Below are 23628 nucleotides of genomic sequence, written 5' to 3' on the forward strand. Positions count from 1 at the left end.
AGTAAAATTTTCACGAAGACAAGGACTTTCTCTCTGAAATTCAATTCAAAGGGATCGCGCGTTCGTTGTTCTTTTCGAGGATATTTGTCTTCGACAAACCCAAGTCTTTTTCGTTTAATTTCGAGAATTCAGTTATTCTACACAGGAACGCCATGTACAGTTTATTTAGAGATTCGGGACTCATCCGTGAACCAGAACGAAAGGAAACGAATATTGAATTTTCCTAGCGGCGACGAATCTAAAAGTCAGAGCCTAGTCACGTCAATTGAAGTAGTATACATACGTTAGATTTATGTAAATAGAATAACGTTATACTCTTTATATTGATATTTCTTCATGATTTGGCTTTGCTAAGTAATTATTCGAATAATTAATCCTTGTATGTAGTTTGTAAAGTTACACGAATAAGTAAGTTTCGGTCGAATTGTCCTAATATCGTATGTTTAGAAGAAATGAGTATTAAAAAATAATACTCAGTTCATTTAATTATTACGGCTTAACCCTTTGCGGACGGAGGACTATATGTCATGTCGAAGTACAGATTATTTGTGTAACACACAATTAGGTCACTACTTAATTTTTTTTTTTTTTTTTTCAAGCTAAATCATATCAAAATTTTATTTTCGGCAAATATGGGTACACGAGTTCATGATCACTCGAATTATTTCTATTGCTTAAAATTATGAGCTTATTGGTTACGTTCATAGTGTCTTGTGAACGCATATACGAGTCTATCGTCCTCAAAGGGTTAATATTGTAATGATTTATTAAACTTGCACAATAGAATTTTAATATTATATTGAAATTAGATGAAATATTGTCATGTGAGACGATAAAATGTTTTCTTTTCGCATTTGGTCACTTCGAGGTATTGCACGAGCATGCTGTAATACAGAGTTGTCTTTTGGTTTATAATATTTAGAATTATTACGTTCAATTTCTATGCGTTCATTTAAAGTCTGAAGGAAAGCTGTCTAAACTTTCTTCGGAATCTGAGCTTCCTTCATCTACTTCTGTTTCTGTTGCACAATCTTCTTCTACATCAGTCACATTGTCAAAAATATTTTCACCGTACTACAAAGTTTGTTACTTATCGAATTAGAAGCATTACTAGAAATAAAAATAGTTTATTAGCACGCCACCGTAGAAAATGAAATTATATTCTGAAACTGTTTCGAATATAAAGAATAATGTGTTGCGCCGGTCTTTAAAAGTCTCGAACTGAACTCATTATGGTTACATTACGAAAAACAAAAGAGTATGTAGCGTTCGTCACAAAACGCAGGTTCACAATGTCTGTTATCTAAGATTACGTTAGTGACTTTTTGTGTTTTATTTACTAAAATTTTTTTGCAGCATTTATTTTGCAAAATTGTTCATTTCCAATAATATGCTAGTAGAATATATTTCTGTTTATTTTATAAAGTATGCATTTCCATATTTTTATTTTAAATAATTCAACCTGCCTCAAAATTGATTACGAAATGAAATTTTTTACATTTTTAAATAATTCTGTAAAACTATTAAAACACCCACATCTTACATTTTTATACAACAGCGTAAAACTTTGAAATCATGTATCTGTTCTTTTAACATTTCTCAGTAACGTGATGAAATTAATTAATAATCTTCTCCTTGCTCAAAATTCAAGATGACGCGCACAATATTTTTCGATAGAAAATTACCAATCGTTAATTATTCAGCTTCTGCAGCATTCCGGTTTCTACGTTGCTTATTAACGAAACGTCGAGAAATAGAACGCCGTGCAAATTTTTCATCCGAGTTGTAAGATAAATCCGTGCGAGTATTATGCAACGTTGATCAACCAACGTGCACCGCGACCTTCCGGCCGGCTAAAGGATACCTGTAACTTATATAACTCATTAATGGTGTGGAAACAACGCCGAGCGTTATATCACAGAAAGCGTTGTCACGAGCACGTCACTTCCTGCCTAGAAGCGTTCGCGTAAATTAGAAGAAAACGCGACATACTCCCGCCATGTGTTTGTGATCGGAAGCGTGTAACTCGAGCGTCGACAAAAAGCGGAAGCGACTTTGTCACGGACACGGCAGACTCGCCCAAGGCGAACGTTCTTCCTCGCTGATCGAGGATCGTCAAAGCGAATGTAGAGGGAATGTGTGTTAAAAGGAAGAACTTTTCCATAAATTGTTTTGAAGTGGTTACAACGGATTGAATTTCACGAGTAAATTCATCGTCTCCTGAATTGTTTCGAACGAAATGTTTGGTTCAATTAATTACTCTATGCAAGGTGTCCAAAAAGGTCGGGGCCAAACTTGTACTACGTGTTAATGAGGTCGAGTAGGTAAAAAAAGTTCGTATAAACTTGTGTCTGAAAATGCTTTATTGAAAAGTTATAGGCATTCAAAGATTTTTATCAATTGTTACGGCAGCTGTGATACATGTTCGTTTCTACTTTCTGCAAGAATGCAAGCTTCCATTCGTTGAACTAATGATTGTCGAAGTCTTTAAAATATTTATACTGTGTTATAAATTGTAGTACATGCATTTTGAATACATTCCCGAAGTTGTTTCTGTTTCTATCATATTTTCACAAACCAAATATTTTTCGTGACCCCATAAATAGGAGTTAAGAGGCGTTAGATCTTAGAACGATGGACGAAAAATTACGTGAATTCGGCTGGGAAATTTTATCACACTCGCCATATTCTCCCAACATTGTCCCATCAAATTACCATCTTTTTCATACATTATAACATTTTTTAGTGGACAAAAAAATTTAACACTATTGACTCTACAAGGAGTCATATATTTATTATTTTAAATTTAAATAATTTTTCTTTTTAAAAAGAGTATAGAAGAATTTACTCAATTTGTATCCTCAGTATGATTAAGCAAGTGTAACAAAAATAATTGATACGGGTAACCTCGAAATAATATTAAACAAAATTTAGAAACGCTGCAAATTAGGCTGTATGAAGACTGTTCTTGTTTGGTTAATTGGTGTTATGTCAGAGTTCTATGCTACACGAGGGTTACTTGGATTTAAGTGTGCAAGTACTATTTTCCATTGTAGAAACGTGTCTGAAGAACTAGTTGACGCAAATTAAGGAGAATTGAGAAAAATTGTTAAAAGTAAACCTCCTTACGCTGTCTGCATGCTGCTGTTACGAAAATGCGACAAAGTTCTTTAAGAATATTGCAAGAATATTACATATGTGGGATTTGGAAATTAGTTAAAGATAAATAAATATAAGAAAATACTCACAGTAATTTCGTTTAAGACTGAAAGTTTAAACTTACTGCCACGTTAGTATCTCTGTATTAGATTCCATTAACTGGTTTCAGGATAGAAAAATTTATAGGAATGTATGAAACACGCAGGAAGGAATCCAAACGGGAAAACAATGCAGAAGCAAAAAAGTGTGAATGCAAACAGGTCAATGCACGAGAAAATGCAGAAATGAAAGAAAAATAAGTAGAACAAATGGTAAGAAAAAACAAAGTTATGAAATTAATAAAAGAAAAGCGTTTTAATATGCAAAGTAAGAGGTGTACATTCCATAAAGAGTAAAAGTACCTAAAAGAATAAAATAAAATAGTATTTTCTCGTTCATAAAGCCTTATTTTTTATAAAGTTGAGTTTTCAAAATTCACAGAATATAATTCACATTTTTTGCACATAAAATTTTGTATAAAAAACGTGAACTGAACTAACAATTATTGTCTACAGTACACTTTGTTAGAAAAAGTTTCAATTGGAAAGGCTTCAACTTCTAAGGTTAGGTTGTCATTATGCGGGACGTGTTGGAATTTCGTGTTACATGAAAAATGGAACGTAATTTAGAGCAAAGAGATGTATTAAATTTTTTGGTAAAAAGTGACGAATTGTCAACGCTGGAGCACACCCTACATATTCGCCTGATTTGTCTCCTTGTGACTTTCATTTTATTTCCTCGAGTAAAAGGAGTCATGAAAGGAACGCATTTTCAGTCAGTATCTGAATTTCAAAGTACATACAGGGTGGCCTAAATAAAGTGTTATGAGCTTTTCTTATTCAAAAACTAATGTAGATATTGACTTGATTTTTGCTTTAAATAAATGGTAGTGGGAGATTAATCTTCTATGTGTAATCGATTTTTTTGAGGTTAGTTTTAGGAGGAAGAAGAGACGTCTCAAGATTTTTTTAAATTGAATGTGGTATTAATTTTTTGTTATTGGAATAGTTCTTATTAAAGTGAATAACATGGTACCTGAATCATTTTTTTATTGCATATTTTTTATATCTTTCATGTAATTACTTGTTAATAGCGCATATGTTTGCATTCGTTTAATATGCAGGATTTTCCAGTTGTTTCCAATCATACTTTGTCGGTGTATTCTATGGGTATAAGCTTTCTCGCAGAGTTATGACAATAATACGAAATAGGAAGGGAATGGTAACGAATACAAGACAAGAATGACACTGGCAAAAGTTACATTCAACACCTTCAGCAACCTCAGATCGTAAACACAACTTGCATAAACAGACTAGATGTACATAATTCCTATTTTGTATGACAACCGCACATCCGTATATTTAATTATGGCACACCAAACATTGTCACGAAATTGAGTTTTGTTGTAGATCGTGGAACTTGTCTCGGCAACCGCTTTTGTATAATATACAACCAAATTGTACCTATCAATTGAAAAAGAATCATGGTATCGTCATTACGCAAAAACCATAGTAAATGTACAAAATCTATTCAAGCTATCGTATTGTACATAAAAAATAATGAAACTTTGTCCACTTCTATTTTTCTCCCAAATCTACCGCTTACGAGAAAAACACTGAAACCTAATAGTGAACACCCTATATATTTTGACTGATACATAATACTAACTTTAGCGAATAAATATAATCTAAATCATATAATACTTTCTATACAAGCACAATGGGTGTTCTAATACTTTCGAACGGTAGTGTATACAGGGTGACCAGGAAATAGGTAGCCAAACTTTGGTACCGTATTCTACTGTTTCTAAGAAAGAAAAAAGGTCACATAAACAGGTCCGAGAACTCTTCTTTCTCGAGATATAGACACTTTTCGCTTACATCAAAAATTCACTGGAATAGCTGACAGACGTCGGAATTTCAAGCACTGTCATCATTTCTTTTGCTAGAAGTAAATAATATGTTAGAGCAAGTTATGTTGACATTGAAGGCAGCGCGTTTAGTTTACAATAGTAACACTATTGATAGCCTGGAAATGTGAAGAAATTCGGAATACGCCAGGAATTTTTACGTCTTCGACAGTCTCTGAAACGTTCATGTAAAGCATGTATTGTTGCAGAAGGAAATCATTTTCAGAAATTTCTTTAAACAAGTTTTAAACACTCCTACAATACTCCAGCACAATCGAAAAGTGCCTATATCTCGGAAAGAAAGAGTTTTCAGACCTATGTTTACACGACTTTCTTCCTCCTTAGGAACAGTAGAATACGGTACCAAAGTTTGGCCAGCTATTTCCTTGTCACCCTGTATATCATAGTACTCATAGATAGAATCAATGACAGCTAAATAGTGCAAACGTGGTGGTGATACGTCTAGCAGAGTACGAGCGTGAATTCTCGTGGTATTTTTAGTGCTCGGCCGACTGATGGTAACGTAACAAATAGATTGTTGTCCCCTCTGCTCCATTATGATTTATCTCGTTAAACGACGCGACAAACGCGTTCCTATTCGCACCGCGGTCCCGATTGTCAGTTCCGACAATTCACGTTGCGAAAACGTGCTCTATGTACGAGGCAAGGAAGAGATCGCGAGGCGTGCACGAGCTGCTTTGGAATTTCAAGCGACACATCGGCACACACGTAACACTTGCTGCACTGTGTAATCTTCGTACTAACGCGTTCCGTGTACGAGTCATTCGTAGGCGTCACACTGTGTATCGTGTACTCATCAAGACAGAAAAATATTCGTGTTTCTGTAATGGGTAGAAACCAGTGTTGGGAAGAAATTATTTCGAATAACAAGTAAAACCGATTTATTCGTTATTTGTGAATTTTTTGGATGTTTGTTTATTAGAACTTGGTAAGATGTTACATTGAAAAAATTGGAACGATCGATTATTATTTTGCAGGGACCTGTTTCGTTGCAGTAAATGATTTTAGTATACGTGCGGTACTTGGGAATACTAGTGTTAATTTCTTTCTTCTGAAACGAAGAGTGGCATGTCACAGAACCCTTTGTGACAAAGGCTGCAACGCTTAAATGTTCCACTTGTTGGAGTGGTAAATCTGCACTTACACTGTGCATTCAGATCTTGAAGAACACAAGTTCACTTTGTTACACCATGCTGGAAATTTTATGTCTCCTTTTTGAGAAACGGAATATTAAAGATTTAACAATGTCGATGGATTATTGCTCTATTAATTCCAATAAATAATTTATGAAAATTAATCTACTTACAGGTCCACTTGTTTAAACCACGGGATTAAAAATAATGTTTCGGTAAAATTGTGTCATTTATTTTATTTTTAAGTGCATGTTTCGTATTTCCTATCTGCAGAAGTATCATTTTCCAGCTCGTTAAAACTTGAGTATTATCTACTTGATGATCATACTGCAATTATTCTAGGAAAATAATCTTCCATGAATTTCATTATATTATCGTGAAATGAAAATCTTGCAATATATTGCACTAATCTTTAGATCCTTATTACACATAAACCTTCTTATAACAGAACAAAAGAAGTTGAATATTTTTCAAGAAAAAAATGTCAATTGGTAATGAAAATATTCATAAATATAATGTAAACATTGTATTGATATTTTTTTTTCTTGCTGCTCAATAAAATGGATAAAATGTAATATTACTGATATTTCGGTGGTCAAACTCGTCTACTGAAATAACAACCAGTCTTTAAGAGAACTGTAAGAAACTAAGAAATTAGATATGACTTATCATCTTTGATATCTATATTTAGTGCCACACAGAGGCAAGAGGTTATTTATAGACATCACAGCTCGATGCACTTCGTCGAACCATGATATTTCATGTTCCCTTTCATTCAGGTTTCAATATTCGAGAAATTATACACGAGACACCACCATATATTCATTCGTGCAGCTAATTTTCGTTAAGCTGCGTCTACACTGTAGGTACGACAAATTGTTTTGTAACCTTTATTTCAGATTATACTTTTCAGCATTATTATGACAAGTCTGTACTTTTTCCTTTTTTCTGGAAACTGTCCTTTCAACATTTGAATTTTTTTTTATTTCGGTCGAATCTATCTCCATATGAACGCCTAATTCAACTCACGCATCATGCTTCTCACTTCCGTCTTTGAGGTTCATAAACGTAAGGTCCCATGAGACAGGATTTTCCTGGAACAATTCCATTAACCGAGCAGTTCTTTCTTTCGTCTATTCCATTTTACAAAAATAACATCGAACAATAAATGAACGTTTTCCTGTTAAAAGAGAACCGCTTGGCGACCGCTTGCTTATAGTAGATGGCAAATGTTTTATAACCGTATCATACTTTGGACCGACTGGCAACATGTCATGTAACAATGTTTTATAATTATCTTTGATTTTTACCGGCACTTGATGGATAATCTGTAACTTTCTATATAACACGAAAAATGTTATACAGGGTGAACCGCGTAATGTGATCACCTTAAATTATTCTCTTACTAGTGGATCGATCAAAAATTTTTTTGTATTTCATAATATGGTTCAACGAAACTCGTAAGTTATTTTTCTTTTAAGTTTTCAATGTTTTTCTATGATAGATCTGCATGTACCTGCAAAAAACTGACGGTGAATTTAAAAATTTCGGTAAACAGAAACAACTGGTAAGAAGTATAGCACAGTCAACACGTTAAGCGCCAAGCCTGTTTTGTCTTCCCTTCCGTTTAAAATTTTTTTTTGGTAACAAGTAATATTTAGGTATATTCTTTTATGATCTCCAAATTATTTAAAATTTATTAATAGAAGAATATAATTTTTTAAATTGTATATCGTCAGTCAACAATGACTGACGCGGCCTGCATGAAAAGTATACTGTCAGTCACCGGTGACTGACGCGGTCCGAACGGAAAGTGTAGTGTCAGTCACCGGTGACTGACATTCCGTTTAACGTGTTAAAAGACCTCTTTGAAAAAGAAGTTCGATCAGTCCATTGATAAGAGAATAATGTAAGGAAATCACGCTTCGTACCTACATTTTTCTTCCTTTTTTTTTAACAATTTTTATAACTTTGCTATACAACGTGTTATTTTATATAATGCATATAGCGTAGACGCAACTTTAGGCACCTAATACCAGTTGTGTATGTTGCATTGCGTTTGTTCGTGATTCTAAATCAGCATGCAGTCGTTCAGATTCCTTGTCTAACTGTGTTGCTGCATTACGACAGGTGAACGAATACATGTAAAACGACCTTACTGGGCGTTTATGCTGCATGGATATGTGTGGAATGTCGTAAAAATGTTATCAGGATCGATTTGCGATTTATAGATACATGAACTGGTTTTCTTAATTTGAATTCGCATTGCACAAGAATATTTTTCCATCGGGTTCTCTGCATGAACTTTTAAAAATGTCACGACAAGTGATCTTTACCTGGCAGTATTCATTTTCATATTGAACGAGCGAAGTGATTTTTAAACGATTTCTAAATTATTAATAGGCGATTAGGCTCGCTTCGAATTAACATAAGTGCACTTTTATTTGTAAGTATTAGGACTCTTATGGAATATAAAGCATTCTGAAATCTACTGAATTCTACTGAAATCTGCTAAAATCTGCTAAAATCTATTGACTTCTACTAAATTTTACGAAAATCTGCTTGCTCAGTTTTATTAATATCTACTGAAATCTTTTAAAATCGACGGAGATCTACTGAAATTTACTGAATTCTACTAAAATGTACTGAAATCCACTGAAATCTGCTGAAATTTGTTGAATTCTATTAACATTTATCATATTCTACTAAGATCTATTGAAATTGTTTAAAACCTACGAAAATCCACTGAATTCTACTATAATGTACTGAAACTTACTAAATTTTTCTAAAATCTACTGAATTCTACAGTCATCTACTGGAATCTACTAAAATCTACTTACTGAATGTGAAGCAAGCCTCATTGTCATTACAAATTTAATATAAACTCATTTGATACACAAAAATCATTAAAGATTATTAACATTTAAAAAAAAAATTATTCATTATAGAATTTCGAAGTGTAACGAGTACTATGAATATCTTTACCAATATACGACACTAACTTTGGCGAGGAAATGTAATTTAAATTATATAATACTTTCTACGCGAACATACCAGGTGCCCTAATATTTATGAACGACAGTGTATTTCTTACTTTGACTGATATTTTAACAAAGAAGCATCTTTAGATTAAAAACCAAAAATTAAGGCAAACAATGATTTTTTTAAATGTACTTATATAATCTGAATAGTATCAAACAAACTCTTGCTAGTCAATTTCAATAAGAAACGCTGATAAGTATAATCTTATCTTCATCAGAACTTAAAGAATTTAAAGAACTTCATCGAATAGGAAAGAAAAGATATACTGTGTTTTAAAATTTCGTTTGAAATATATGTACAAGTAAATATTATTCTACAATATTTCTTTGTGTATACATTTTAAAATTAACAATGTATAAATTTATCAATTTTCTCTATTTTTTATTTAATGAAGTTAGTTTCTCTAGCTTTCGAGTAGCTATACAAAACAAATATAAAGTATTTAAATTTTACTTATCAAGAAAAGATATACATGTGTAAAATATGTATCGATATCAAAAATATTCAGTTTATTTTCTTAGTCTTATTACCAATTCCATTTTTCTACGATATTAACAGTAATACTAATACAATATTCATATTTTTACTACTTTTATTCGGTGTTATTGAGTCCTACTCTTACCAACGTTTACGCAACAGTTTTATTTACTGCCATACTTCTTGTATATACTATTTTATGTCAAGTAGGTGGCTTGTAACAAACGATACATTTGAACTGCGACAAAATCTGGTTATACTATCCCAAATAGTCTTCGCAGTGAACATTAAATTTTATTAGATCCTTTTCCTTGTAAAAAAGCGATGAGTATTGTACTGAATAGCACCGTAAAATTCGAAATAATTATTACACAAGACTATTATGGATGTGTGTTATATAAAGTAGAAATGTGGCATTTTTGTGTTGCGATATTGCGTATCTAGATCATGATACAACGACACGTTGCTAGACGAGGCCACCAGTCAATGGCAAAGAGGCATAAACCTTTGTGGTATTTATAGTACACATTTATAGTATTACAGCACACGTTCATATTCTTTCGAATTGGATAAATTATCTAGTAAAAGTCTGATTATCCAAGATTGTATTTTCTCTGCGATTGAATTTTGCTGATCATTTGTGCTAAGTGTGCCATCGAAATCTGGTTATTATAATAATAGATATGAAACTAGATGTTATATCTGGTATAATAATCCAACATGAAACTGCTACATTGTGCGAAAATTTTGTTATTGAATTTAATTACAGAGATGGATCAAATAGATTAATTATATATATTATTGTAAAAGCCTAAACGCCGGTAAATGTTAAGATTTACGCGGAAATCCTAACATTTACCAATTAATGTCGGTATAAGTCCAAAATATTATGAAATCAATGTTTATTTCGTGCTTTCACCGAAATTAATTGGTAGATATTAAGATTTACTGTAACCTAACCTAAGCGCAGATGGCCAGGTTAGGTTAAAAAAGCAATGTAACCTAACCTAAATTTGACTCTTATTATCTTCGGAAATTTAATTTCTGTTTTTAGTAGTTTGCAATTATCACGTCAGTCAGTGTGACTGTATTTCTTGCTAAATGCTAATAATATGTAATTTTGTCGTTTTACTGTCAAAAACAACTCTAATCAGGTACCAGCAGTAAATCTTAACTTAGACCAATATAAATCGGTAAAAGTCCGGAAACATAGATTGTTCAAATTGTAACTTTTCCGTGAGTTATTGGTAAATCCTAAGATTTGCCGGAAAACTTATCATTTTCTGGGCATTTAGAGTAGCATATAGATGAATCATAATTCAGAGTTGAACGTGGAAAATGGCGATTTTATATGGAACTTATTGGATATAAAGGACAAACTTTTTTCTGGGAATATTGGTGGAACAAACAGATTTTACATTCGTATTTGCAGTTATTTTATCACTACATATTATAATTCAATATTGTATCAATTCAGTATTATAATATTAATTTGATATATTTATGGAAGAATCACTTACTCAAGTTTTCGTGCCATTATTTTATCATTAATAATACAATACTGTTTCCTAGTATCACCCTGTATAAGTGTATTGTTTAATGTAGAAGTAACATATTTCGTGAGAATAATTTTTTAAAATAAAACCATCCTTTGTCCTTGCGAACATCAATGAAAGTTACAAATTTTTCGATTCCTATAACGATCAATATTTTACATACAACCGAAAATCCTTTCAGCGATTTGTACAAAACTCTTGTTAAGCTGCAGACAATCCACAGTCTGAACCGTGATTAATTCCACCGTGTAACTCCCGATTAACTAAAAACTCCCACGCAACATGTAAAACGAATTACATCGAAACGTCCATTTACAAAATCCGTTCGACACAACAATTACACCCTTTCGCAACATTTTTAGCTAAAAACAGTTATCAAACCTTTTAGTCTACAGATCTGAGATGTTTGATTAATTTATAGCAAAGGTGCAAGAGAATTTCAAATAGCAGACATCATTTACGCGTGTAACTCTGCAAAAGAAAAGAAAACGTTTCTCTTGGTGCTAGTTAGCGCGTTGCTCCCTAAGCACGGAACATTTGAAAAATAAAAAAGAGATCTAAAAAAAAGCAAGCGAAATCCTTTGAGGAAACAACATTGAAAGCGTTACTTTCGCGTGAGGTCTTTTCCAATTTCGCCCGGTGAAACGAGCGCGATTCAAAGAGAAAGAGAAAGAGAGAGAGGGTTAAAAGGGGCCGCTGGGCGGGCGACGCGTTTCAAAAATGAGCACCCATCGGTCGACGTAAAACTTTAACACTCCGAAAGCCTCTCTCGAGTTGCGACCGCGTTTAATCACCAGCAATGCTCGCGTGGAAAATAATTCCCAGCGAATTCCCCTCCAGCCCCCACCTCACCCCGTTCGAATGAAATTCTCCGTTGGTTTCCTCACGCAACACGCGTACACGTGTGTACATGTATACTCTGCGCCTCTACACACCATATGACCCAGCGACGGGCTACAGCTATTCCGCTGTTCTTCGTACAATTAGGAGTTCCTGTCGTCGTTCGTGACGGCGCGGGGCGAACGGCAGATGGAAAGGGCCACGACGAGGAAAAGGGAGCGCGAGCTGGCGAATCGCGCCGGAAGGTGGGCGGGCAAAGGGAAGAGGGATCGATATGCACCTCAGCGTCGCGACCGGATGTAGGAAGAGCAATTCGAGGCTTCCGCGCGCGCGAGCATCGTGCTACAGGAAATCTTTGCGAATGGAGAAACTTGAAAAACTTGTGACGAAAATGCGATGGAAATGGACTGGGGATGAAGTAGGTTAGCAAACTTGGAGATTTCTGGCGACAGCAGGACTCGACGAGTTACAAAATTCAAATTAGAGCAGCATTTGGAAATGTTGCGTTGATAGTGATTGAATGACATCGAGAGCTCGATGTTTAGAACGTTTGAGATGATTCGATGGAATATTGTTTTGGGGGACGAGGATGGTATTGATGTATCCTTAACACTTTGACTTACAATGACGAGTTGCACTCGTGTTGCAGATTACGGCCAAGATGTGACAAAAGATTTATACTTTTACTCTAACTTCAGCTTCAATTTAGGACTGACGATTACTACATAGAAAGTCAATACCATATTTTGACTTTTTTTTAGTTAACACTGTTTTAAAACGGTGAGTAGATGAAGCTAACATACATAATTATTAAAAAATCGTTAGGTAAGAGGTTAATGGGATGGAATCGTTGTTGCATAGGTGTAATGACTCTAAATATTGTATACAGAGTGGTTCATCTAACGTGACTACCTCAATTATTTTCATTCTTAGTAGACCGCTCTAAATATTTTTGGTAACATAGATGATATCTACGGTTTCGAAGGATCTCCAATGTAATGACCTTAGATTTTCTCTATGTCCTTTTTTTAAATATATTTTCCAGGTCAGGTTTAATGTTTTTATGCATAAATTTTACATACAAAAAATGTATTATGTATATCGTGGTCGTTGAATTCGTCTCAATGCCTACTAGCTAATAGGCAAACCAAAAAAAAAAAGAAAAAACAAAAAAACTAGAGGATTATACATAAAAAAATTGAACATGGCCTCAAAAACTTATTCTAAAAAGAAACAGAAAAGATCTAAGGTCATCACCTTGAAAATCCTTTAAAATTGTATCATCTGTGACAAAAAAATTTTGATCGAAAATAGTTGAGGTGATCACACGTTAGGTTGTCCACCCTGTATACATGTTTAGATTACGCAGGGTGTCTCAGGACGGGTGGTACAATCTGGCAGGAGGTGATTCTACAGGGTGTACCAAAAATTAGTCTCATAATTTAAATCGCTGCCATTTTGGTACGACGCAATGCTATCAGTCGGTGTTTCACAGTTGTGGAAAAGACACATAAGAGATTTATCATGGAACGCTGTACAATTCAAGAACGTGCGTTTATCGTAGAAACTTATATTGCAAATCAGCGTTCGCCAATGTTGTGTATAAGAAATTTACGAGGAAAATTCGATGGAAATCACGTGCCTGATCACAAAACAGTTAAATATTTCACTGAGAATTTCCAAGAGTTTGATACTGTAGCAGCTAGACCACATTCTAGCTGTCCTCGAACCGGATGCTCGGCGGAAAATACTCGAAGCATGCGTGACAGTGTTGAATAAGAACCGAACACCTCTGTCCGTCATTGTGCTCAAGAATTGAGTCTGCCAAGAACTGTTTTGCACAATATTTTAACGGCATACGTTGCGAAATTTCTTATCACACGAAGTGGACGAGTTGGGTGTAGAAAACATGTGGTTCGAACATATGACACGTGATACGATACGACTTCTGAAAGTCATGTTTCCAGGCCGTTTGAACTCCAAAAAGTGACACTCCATCGATTCGCCGCCCAGATCGCTAGACCTAACAGCCCCCAATTTTTTTCTAGTATTCCTCGAAGAGCAAGGTCTACGCTATTGATATAACAATAATTCGCCAACTTAAAGAGAATATACACGAAAAAATTAACAACATTACCGCGGACACCTTTAGAAATTTCGTGCAAAATGTACTACGAAGAGCTCGAATTTGTGTCGCGAATAGAAGCGGCCTTCTGGACGATATCGTTTTCCACGTTTAGCTCCTAAGCTTCAATAATTAATATACATAAAAAGATTGATACTTTTTCGTTTCTGTTAGAAGTTATATAAAATTAAATATGGGACAAATTTTAGGACTAATTTTTAGCGACTTTCTTATTATTCATGGATTTTCTCTATAATTACCTCCTGATAAGTTATGTCAGTCACGTTCTTGTTAGACAGACTGAATGTGCGGAATACAACAAGTCGATAAATTAACATTAAAACCAGCGCATTCAGTAGCCTACATTTTTTATATGGTCATGCTGAAAGGTTTTCCCGTGACGTTCGTCAGAATTGAAGTGCGCAGGTAAGAGATAGGGTAGTGAAATTGATATTATTTTTAATATATTCACTGTCCGTTGCAGGCTGCTGTGTTGCGGCTGAGTAACGGCTTTATAGATTTGCGGTGCACCTCTTTTCCACTTCTGTCTCTCCGCTTCCGGCATACCGTGGACATACCAGTAATAACCCTCCATCAGATTCGTAGCTATAAATATCGTCGTCCATAATATTTTCGTGAGACGATTTTTAAGTGTGATAAGAGCATTTCGATTCCCCGAATTGACTTTTATCGCTCGATGTGTATTATACAATGAGCGTCATGAACGAATAATGTTAACAATAACTAACAAGCGACTGTTGTTCACGATTAGGAGATTTTAGTACGATGCACATTGAGATGGCTTGTGGTATATTTTTCACGGTTTGTTGTGTATTGTTAAAAATTTGGACCAGTTAACTGGGTGAGACGAAGTAAATCAGGTCAATATTTTTAAATCTTCAATTTTTTTGGCATCTGAAAGTTACGAAAACCGCAGGAAAAAATGTATTTTTTAAATTTATGATCGTGGTAGAGAGGATAGAGATACTCATAAGGGTTTAAAAAAGCTTGGTTCAATTTTGTCTGGCCAACAGAAAAGCTGCCAGCCTTGGGGCAAGTCAGAAAGGATGTTCGCACGCCACGAATTTTAACTTTAAATGTTGTAAACATTTGAAGTTTTTATTAATGCTTTTGAACAGCTGAAAAATAAATAAATGTGAGGTGACAAAGTAGCAATATTGTAACTTCTTGTCCTCTAGAAAAGAAATCATGAAGTTGACTGAAAAATCGGCCGTCTAAACCCGAAAATTAATCAATGCTTAGAACACGAGTTAATTTTCTGAGATTCCTCATTTTTAGTTGCACTGTTGTGTCTATACTAAACATAAAATACATTACATTAGCATTTGCACGAAGAAAAATAACGTAATTGGTTGTAATTATTACAAATTTTTAAATAGAGAATGAAGAGATTCAATTTTTGTTTGAGATGTGAACCCAGTTAACAGGTTAATAAAAGTCATTGGAAAACATTGAAAATCGAGTTTATTAAATATATAGAAAATTCATCATAAATCGAAATTCTAATGTTGAATTATTTGTGATGTAAATTTTTTCTACAAAATTTGATATTGACTTTAAGTTGATTATTCGCAGTGAAATAGTAAGATGGGAAGTTTTTCGTGTTTTTCAAATGAATTACTATTAGCGATTTGTGATGAAAAAAGTAATTCGTTCGATAAAGCCGGGAATCATAATAAAGCCCAATTGATTACAAATGAAAGACTGCCATTGTTTAACATGGATAAGATATTCAAGAAAATTGTTCTCTCGTGTCTAAGAATATTGTCAATTCTGGACTTGTTTCCTTTGATTAGATATCTATTAGATATCTAGCTAGGTTGCATTCTCCAGGAATATGAAAGAGATCAATTTTTATAAGAACAATTAAAACAATTCAAATTGAAATTCAAAAAAGCTGTTTGAAACTGTAGTGAAATGTTTTGACATTTCTCGAATATACATATAAACTATTTATAATTTATTGTCATTTGACTGATATCTGTGTTTATATAGTTTGTATAATGTTAATCTTCCAACTCGCGTATCAAAGATTCAAAATACCTTAACAGTTGAATAATATTAAAAATTTCATTGTCTATTTTTTAGCGTGTCACAGAATTTCGTACACAAATGTTACATTTTGTTAAAGTGCCTTTTATTCGCGCTACTTCATTGGCGCTAATATTAGAAAAGTTACAAATTACAGTTGCGCAAGGAACTGTTCTTACCAGTCTACAAATCCACTGTTTGAATTTAACTGTCGAAATAATTGATGCAGGAAATTCAGGAAGTTGACTTGAAAATAACCATAATGGTTCAATAGATTATATAAAAAATTCTTCTATCTTTTCACACTGGAGTATACAACTTTCTAATTGGAAATTAACTGCCAGTTACTTATAGGAAGACATAAATTGTCTGAATAATTATCACAAAGCTCGTTGCTATATTTTCTTTTTTTTCTTGTATGTTATAACTCATTGTTAATGAATACACGTAGAAAATCTTAAATTATTTACTATGGGAAACGTGACTTCGATCACCGTTACGGTACACAAAGTATAGTAGGGGAAAGTGGGGCAAAACCGGGTACCTAACATATTTTTTCTGCCAGCAATAAAAAAAAAAATACTCTACACACTATTACTAGTCTTACGTGGAGCTTGCATAATCAGAAAATGAGATTTTTTCGTGTAAAGAAATAGTTAGACGCTTAACCGCTGCGCTAACAACACTTGTGCCAATGCAGGCTACTTTTAGGAGTAAAATACATCAAACAAATGGGTTTTTAATTTTTTTAACTACAACGCATCTTGTTGAAAAATTTGGAAAAATTTGAGGGTAATAATTATGTTAAGATGCTACTACTAGAAAGATATAAAAATAGTCGTTTTAATAGTTCAAAAAAATCCGCATTTCTTTACGTTTTTTATTTTTTACAACTAGGATTTGCAACGAAAAAAGCGGAAAAAATTCGCTAACGTGTACCTTAGTACATGCAGTGTGCTACATTTTTTCCAAAATTTTTGCATACCATTAAATAGAGAAAATAGAGCAAAAACTGGTAATCCGAATTTTCCCTCTGACTACCCTGTCCGGTAGAGATAGAGGGTCGAAACTTAGTGTCAAATGTTTTCTTTCTGCAGGCTATCGAATGGCCCATCCTGAGTCCAATTTTGTTTAAGGGCACTATTGATCCCCTTATCCTGCTACACCCTTTGCACACAATGCTTACTAAAGTCCGTTCAAAATAAGAGTAACCTCGCTTCGCGCATGGGACTGTATAGTTCGATTTCTGCATTTAATTTAGAAAATTTCCTCTATTCTTCTATAAAAATGTGTTAGTGCTTCTCTTTAATGTTCATTATATTTATCAGTATAACTGTGTTTATGTGACACATCTACGTTTGTGATATGATATTTACATACATATATGAGTTTTATATTGAAATTAAATCTACATTTTACTCTATGTTTATCATTCGAATTCAAGGTTCCTATGAGATTCTACTTAAACGAAAATACATTTATTCTTCTCATTAGTTTATTGTATTAATCTTTAATGTAATCAAGGAATTAAAGTAAATTATTCATTTAAGAGAAAAATATGAAGATTACAAAATTTCCAAATATTAAGTAGATAGGATTATTAAGTTATATATACATATAGCAAACAGTAAGAATTTAATTTATAAAGTAGATAATATACACAAATAATTGGAACATTCGTTTAAATACAGTTAAAAAATATTCCATTCTTCGGTTTCTTAAGTCAATGATAATTAGATTGCTAATAAAGTGATAATATTCAAATATTCTTGGAAATTGTTCACATTAGCGTTACATTATGCGATTATTCAATAGATGCCAGAAATTTGTATTGCAAGCATTCTCAATTTAACTGACCTTTTAATCAACCTATATAGAGAAGTTCAATAACCTTGTGAATTTAGAAGGCTGTTCTATTTACCGAGTTACTTAGAAAGTAATACGTAATAATTTATAAAAATGAAGTACTTACGAGTATCAATTCTAATATTATACATTACATAATACTACAAATATTTAATAAGTTAAATTCAACGTCTTTCAGTATTGTTTCGTAACAAAAGCAACTAAACATTTGTTTATGTATGAAATATTTTTACACTTATATAAAAAATATTTCGTTACGAATACGAATTTGCATCGTTCTTTTCCAAGTTCTAAAAATACTTTATGTGTTTTCTTTTATTAGTTCCATTTTATTAGGAAGTACATAATCATAGTGACGATAAAAATGAATCTTTATAATATACAAAAAGTATTGTGTTGTTTGTTTTTGCCAGAATGGTGAATTATGAACTTAGTACGCTAGCTATATTCACATAGTAAGAACTGTGTTTGCTTTGCTAAAATACAATAGTAAATTATGAATTTAGTACGCTAACTATATTCAAGTAGTAAGAATTAGAATTTATTTCATTATATTGTATTCAGTGCTGACGTCGGACATAATTTACCTGTGAGTCGTTTGTATGTATGTGTATGTTATTTGACCTACTTTCGTGTACCTAAACTTAATCATTTTTTTATCAGTGACTCTACGATTCGTATTCATGATAAAAGTATGGCGCCATTTGACTTAGTTCCTTTTCCCGCTAGATGTGATAAAATAATATCGTGACGGTCAAAGTCACGGCAGTGAATTATTATCTATTATGACACCACTATAGTGTTTTTAATACTTTAAAAATGATTTACATTTCTTAATCTGTGAATTTTTAAAATGATATGTTGTTAAATATAATACACAATTTTTTTGTAAGAATGCGAATTTAAGGCAATATTAATTAATATGACTGAAAGTAATTGAGTTCATCTATATTTCTTAGTCACAAATAATTTATATATGTGGTAGAGTAATAAAATGATATAAACTGCCAATAATTTTCATTTCCTCAATCTTCAGTATTTCGAAGTTTTGTTGAAATAAGATACCGTAATTTTTGACCGTGATATAATTCATTATGTTGGACTGTATCTTCTACAATAAAAATATTCGAAGTATTATTCTGCACTGCCATTAAAGATCGAAGGACTACCTAATTTTGAAGATTTGGGAAACTTTATTTCTACAGAGGCATATACAGTAGAGAACCGTTTCCTCTGGTGATTCACGTCACTCCTTCTACACTTTATCAAAACACCTGTTGTGGATTGCGTAGAGGACTGTACCCTCTCGTATAAAGTTCTAGAAAAACCTCGGGTGCTAAAGTGTTAGCGTTCTTTTTGCCAACGACGATCAATCAACGTGGCCAACTTATTTCTCTACCTATTTATGCTTATTTGCCGGAATAGGCGGTGACAATACCAGCAAATCCTGGCATATCCGCGTTACGGAAGTAGTCCTCCTAGCATCTTTTGATAGGTGAAGAGTTAACAAGGCGCGGGTACAGAATATTGGACGGACTAGGCCCTTTTTTTTTTGGAAAAAAAACCCAAGACTGAAGGAATCTTGCGTCCAACATTGCTTGTGCGTCGCGTTAGGGGTTCACGACATCTTTATTGCTATCGAGTGAGCAGAAATAGGGCTCTGGCCGTTTACCTGGCATCCAGAAACGTCAAGTTTCTGCCTCCACAATACTAATTTCTAGGCCCTGACTTCTGGATCGAATGGTCATTTATAACAAAGCAAATCCGTTTAGTTAGATACCCTCAAAAATAGCTTTGCTAGGCATCCGTGTCGTGAACCCAATCGCTTTAACACATAGGTACGTTAGTGCCGTTCACTAGCAAATAATAATGTTAATTTGGAAGTCTTACTCTTTTGTAATTATGAATGACTATTAAAAGGGTGTTATTAATTCTGTTTAGGTCACGTACTCGGCTGATCTTGCAATTGAGATACCAGGGAACCTGAGTCAGGGAGGCTCTTGGTATCGCTTAGACTACAGCCCTGCTGTTGGCTATCCACGACCAAATACTACTATAGCCGCCACCGATATTGGTGATGTGTTTAAATTCAAGGATGGACTTCCTGGCACTAGATACGAATTTTGGTTGTACTATAGTAATAGCACTCTTCAGGATTGGCTCACGTGGACTGCCTCCATAACTACAGGTATAGTTTTAGATAAGTCTAACTTTTAAATTTCACTTACGGTATAATAGAGACATCGTGTAAGGAGTAATTGATTCGATTAATTACATTTTAAGGTGTTTAAAATGTTTAGTTTTATATAAAACTTTGAATCTTTCCTAAAAATTTAATTTCACTGAAAATTACTATAATATTGTATACGTATATAGTATCTAATGAATAATACACAGGGTGGGCCACGTGAAACAGGTTACCTAATTATTTATTTATGGGTAATTTAAATAGTTTTAGAGTGAATAAGATGGAAGAAAAATTTGTTTGATGGAATAAATGATGAAAAATGAAAGGAAGCGTCACATTCGATTTAAAATTTTAGAGTCCATGGTCATTTTAAAGTCATATTATTATGCATGTTTAAATGCACATCAATGTCTGCTACATCATACAGTGGAAAAAAATATATAGGTACATTTATGTAAAAAAATACAGATGACCTTGAAAAAAAAAACCTAAAAAATGGCATTTATGAAACAATTTGTTACCCGTCTTATATGTCCTATGAAACGGTTTAAATTACGTATAAAAATTGTCTGTACCACCATAGCTAGAGAATATAATTAAGTGGCCTGTTTTACATGGCCCACCCTGTTTATTATACATGTACGTATGTATGTAGTGAATAAATTTGAATACAGGATGCTATGAAATTGAACTGTCAACAATGTTTTATCCGTGCAGCCACCTAGTGATAACTATATATCTCTTTTAGAGCGGAAGTTGTAATAGCGGTGAGGTGTAACTTATTTATTAACTCACCCTCGTACAAGTATAGAGTTGTACAATGCTGTGGCGCAGGAATATTTGCTTTCGATCTGTTCTCCCTGATTAGCTCATTAAACACAGAGTTGAATGTTTAATTGATGTAGTTGAACCTTTTTTCGTCTGAATTGTGTCTGAACTGTTTGAACATTTTTGAACTCTTTTGAACTTACGTGTGACTCGATATTTGCATGTGTAAGGCTTTCGGTTTCACTGAAAGTGTATAGCTCTGGACTCTCGGTTTCGCTGACCAAATAGGACTTTTCCGTATTAACATTAACGCGTTTCATCTTTGCCACCCCACAGGCATACACAGAAGAAAAGTTAAAAGAAAACTCAACTGTTGATAATTATCGAGTATTTCCGATAGATCAAATTCTGTAAAAAAACGTTTATTCACGAAGATCTTTGTAGTTAATAATTAAAGGTATTATTAATTTGATTATGATTTTGCGCGTTTTTAAAGAAATTTTAAAGACAGATGAGAAATCGTAATTTAAAAAAAATGTTTTACAGTATATATTATAGTTTAAGAAAAGAGCCACTGATTTTTGTTAAAAAAAATTAAGTATGTTAATATTTTTTCCTTTAATCTTTAACCTTCTATTTGATATTATTCAATACTTTGCAATATTTATTGTTTAAAATTTAAATTCGGTTTGGCAAACTATACGCATGTGCCACGAGATTCCCGTAAGCGGTTCCGTTGCTGTTACGAGATTAGCGAGAATAGAACCGGCGCGGCAACCGGAAACCGTAACTGCTAAGCTGTAGCATAACACGGTCCTATGGGTTCTATACAGGGTGTCCCGTAACTCCTCGAACATCCGGAAATGGGGGGTTGCTGGGGTGACTTTGCACAACTTTTTCCTTTACCAAAATGTTGTTTGAAGCTTCATTTTTGAATTATTAACGAAAAACACTGGCCAATCAGAGCGCGTGTAGAGCCCGCGCTCAAGGACGGAGAACAGGCTCATCCGCGCGCGATCAAACAAATGCGTACGCGTGACTTCTCGGTTACCGATCGCTGTCAAAAAACTTTGACTTTGCACCGCTATTTTTATAAGGCCTAGAGAAATGGTTTTTTGCCGTGATTCCGACGTTTGTATAAATTTTTGACATTCCGACGTTTTGTAGATCTATGTCAATTATACACACGCTGCAAATTTCATCGTAATCGGTGGATAGAGAAATAAGTAGAGAAACATCTTTCTCTATCCACCTATCAATATCGTTATATAGTTTAATACGAAAAATTTAATGTGTTTTTTTCCTAAACTCTTGTATTGATATTTACAATCCTCTAAATTACTTGAAATATGTACCTGTAATGTATAGGGTGTCTTTTTTATCTGAAGACGGTGAAATATCTCGGAAAGAACTGAAGCTAACGAAAAATTATTCTTGCAAAATTTGTGGAGTAGTGGGGCAGATTTCAAGATCAAGTTTATTTTTTTCTTAATGAAACGCTATATTATTCTATTCTTAATATTATAGCATTTGTTGAGACAAATTCAACGAGGTGTCACATTAAGTCATGTCGTTTTATGAAAAGCTGTCAAATCGTGAAATCTGTACATATTATTTAATATTTATAAATCTTCTGGAACTCTTATATCAGGCAGCCAACGTAAAGCAGGCAATTTAATTATCTTCTCTAGCAATTGTGGTACGAGAAAATTGAAAGAGAAATTTTTTAACTATCACTTTTTTATTTTTTTCAAGGTCACCTATGTTTTTTCACATGAAAGTATATATTATATTCTACTATGTGCTATAGCAGACATTGATGTGAGTTTAATACGATATTAAAATGACCTTGGACTCTAAATTTTTTAATCGAACGTGAAACTTCCTTTCATTTTTCACCATTTATTCCATCTTATTCACCCTTTGAAACCATTTAAATGAGGTATGAAAAATTTCTCGTACCACCATAGCTAGAGAAGATAATTGGATGGACTGTTTTAAGGTGGCCCACCCTGTATAGAAATACCTTTATAGCCGACACTGGGTATTATACACTTCGGATTCAGAGTATTACTGTGCATTAAAACTTCTAACGAACTTCATTCTTAATCACGTTCTTATTTCACCGTTCACTCCACGGCGAATTATGCCCAATAAACGCAGCGAACAGGAGGCATTCAATTTCATTGAATGCGGTTCATTTTGCAGCACCGGATCCACCCTCAAACCTGACCGTCTCGGTGAGAAATGGAAAGACCGCGATAGTCTATTGGGCGCCGCCAGCCCAGGGCAATTATTCTGGATTCCGGTTGAGGGTGCAAAGTTTCAGCGACACCGGAAATCCAAAAACAAGCGTCATCCCTGCGGATGCTGTTCCCTATGTGCTGCGTGATCTCATCCCTGGGGCGACGTATTCCCTTCAACTTTTCACCGTATTGGACACCAAAGAAAGC

At 33.8% G+C, this 23628-nt stretch overlaps 1 protein-coding gene across 1 annotated transcript in view; it reads left to right on the forward strand.

The window, feature by feature from the left end:
• The window catches only part of LOC108573587 (tyrosine-protein phosphatase 10D), an 89009-nt gene that overhangs the window by 38760 nt on the left and 26621 nt on the right, over positions 1–23628 (forward strand). The window contains exons 2-3 of the mRNA XM_017936050.1: positions 20161–20407; positions 23384–23628. The exon at positions 23384–23628 is cut by the window's right edge and continues 22 nt beyond it. Coding sequence (XP_017791539.1) covers positions 20161–20407; positions 23384–23628 — 492 coding nt within the window. The remainder of the gene's footprint in view (positions 1–20160; positions 20408–23383) is intronic.

This window comes from Habropoda laboriosa, unplaced genomic scaffold (assembly GCF_001263275.1).
Source record: "Habropoda laboriosa isolate 0110345459 unplaced genomic scaffold, ASM126327v1 scaffold158, whole genome shotgun sequence".
NCBI lineage: Eukaryota > Metazoa > Arthropoda > Insecta > Hymenoptera > Apidae > Habropoda > Habropoda laboriosa.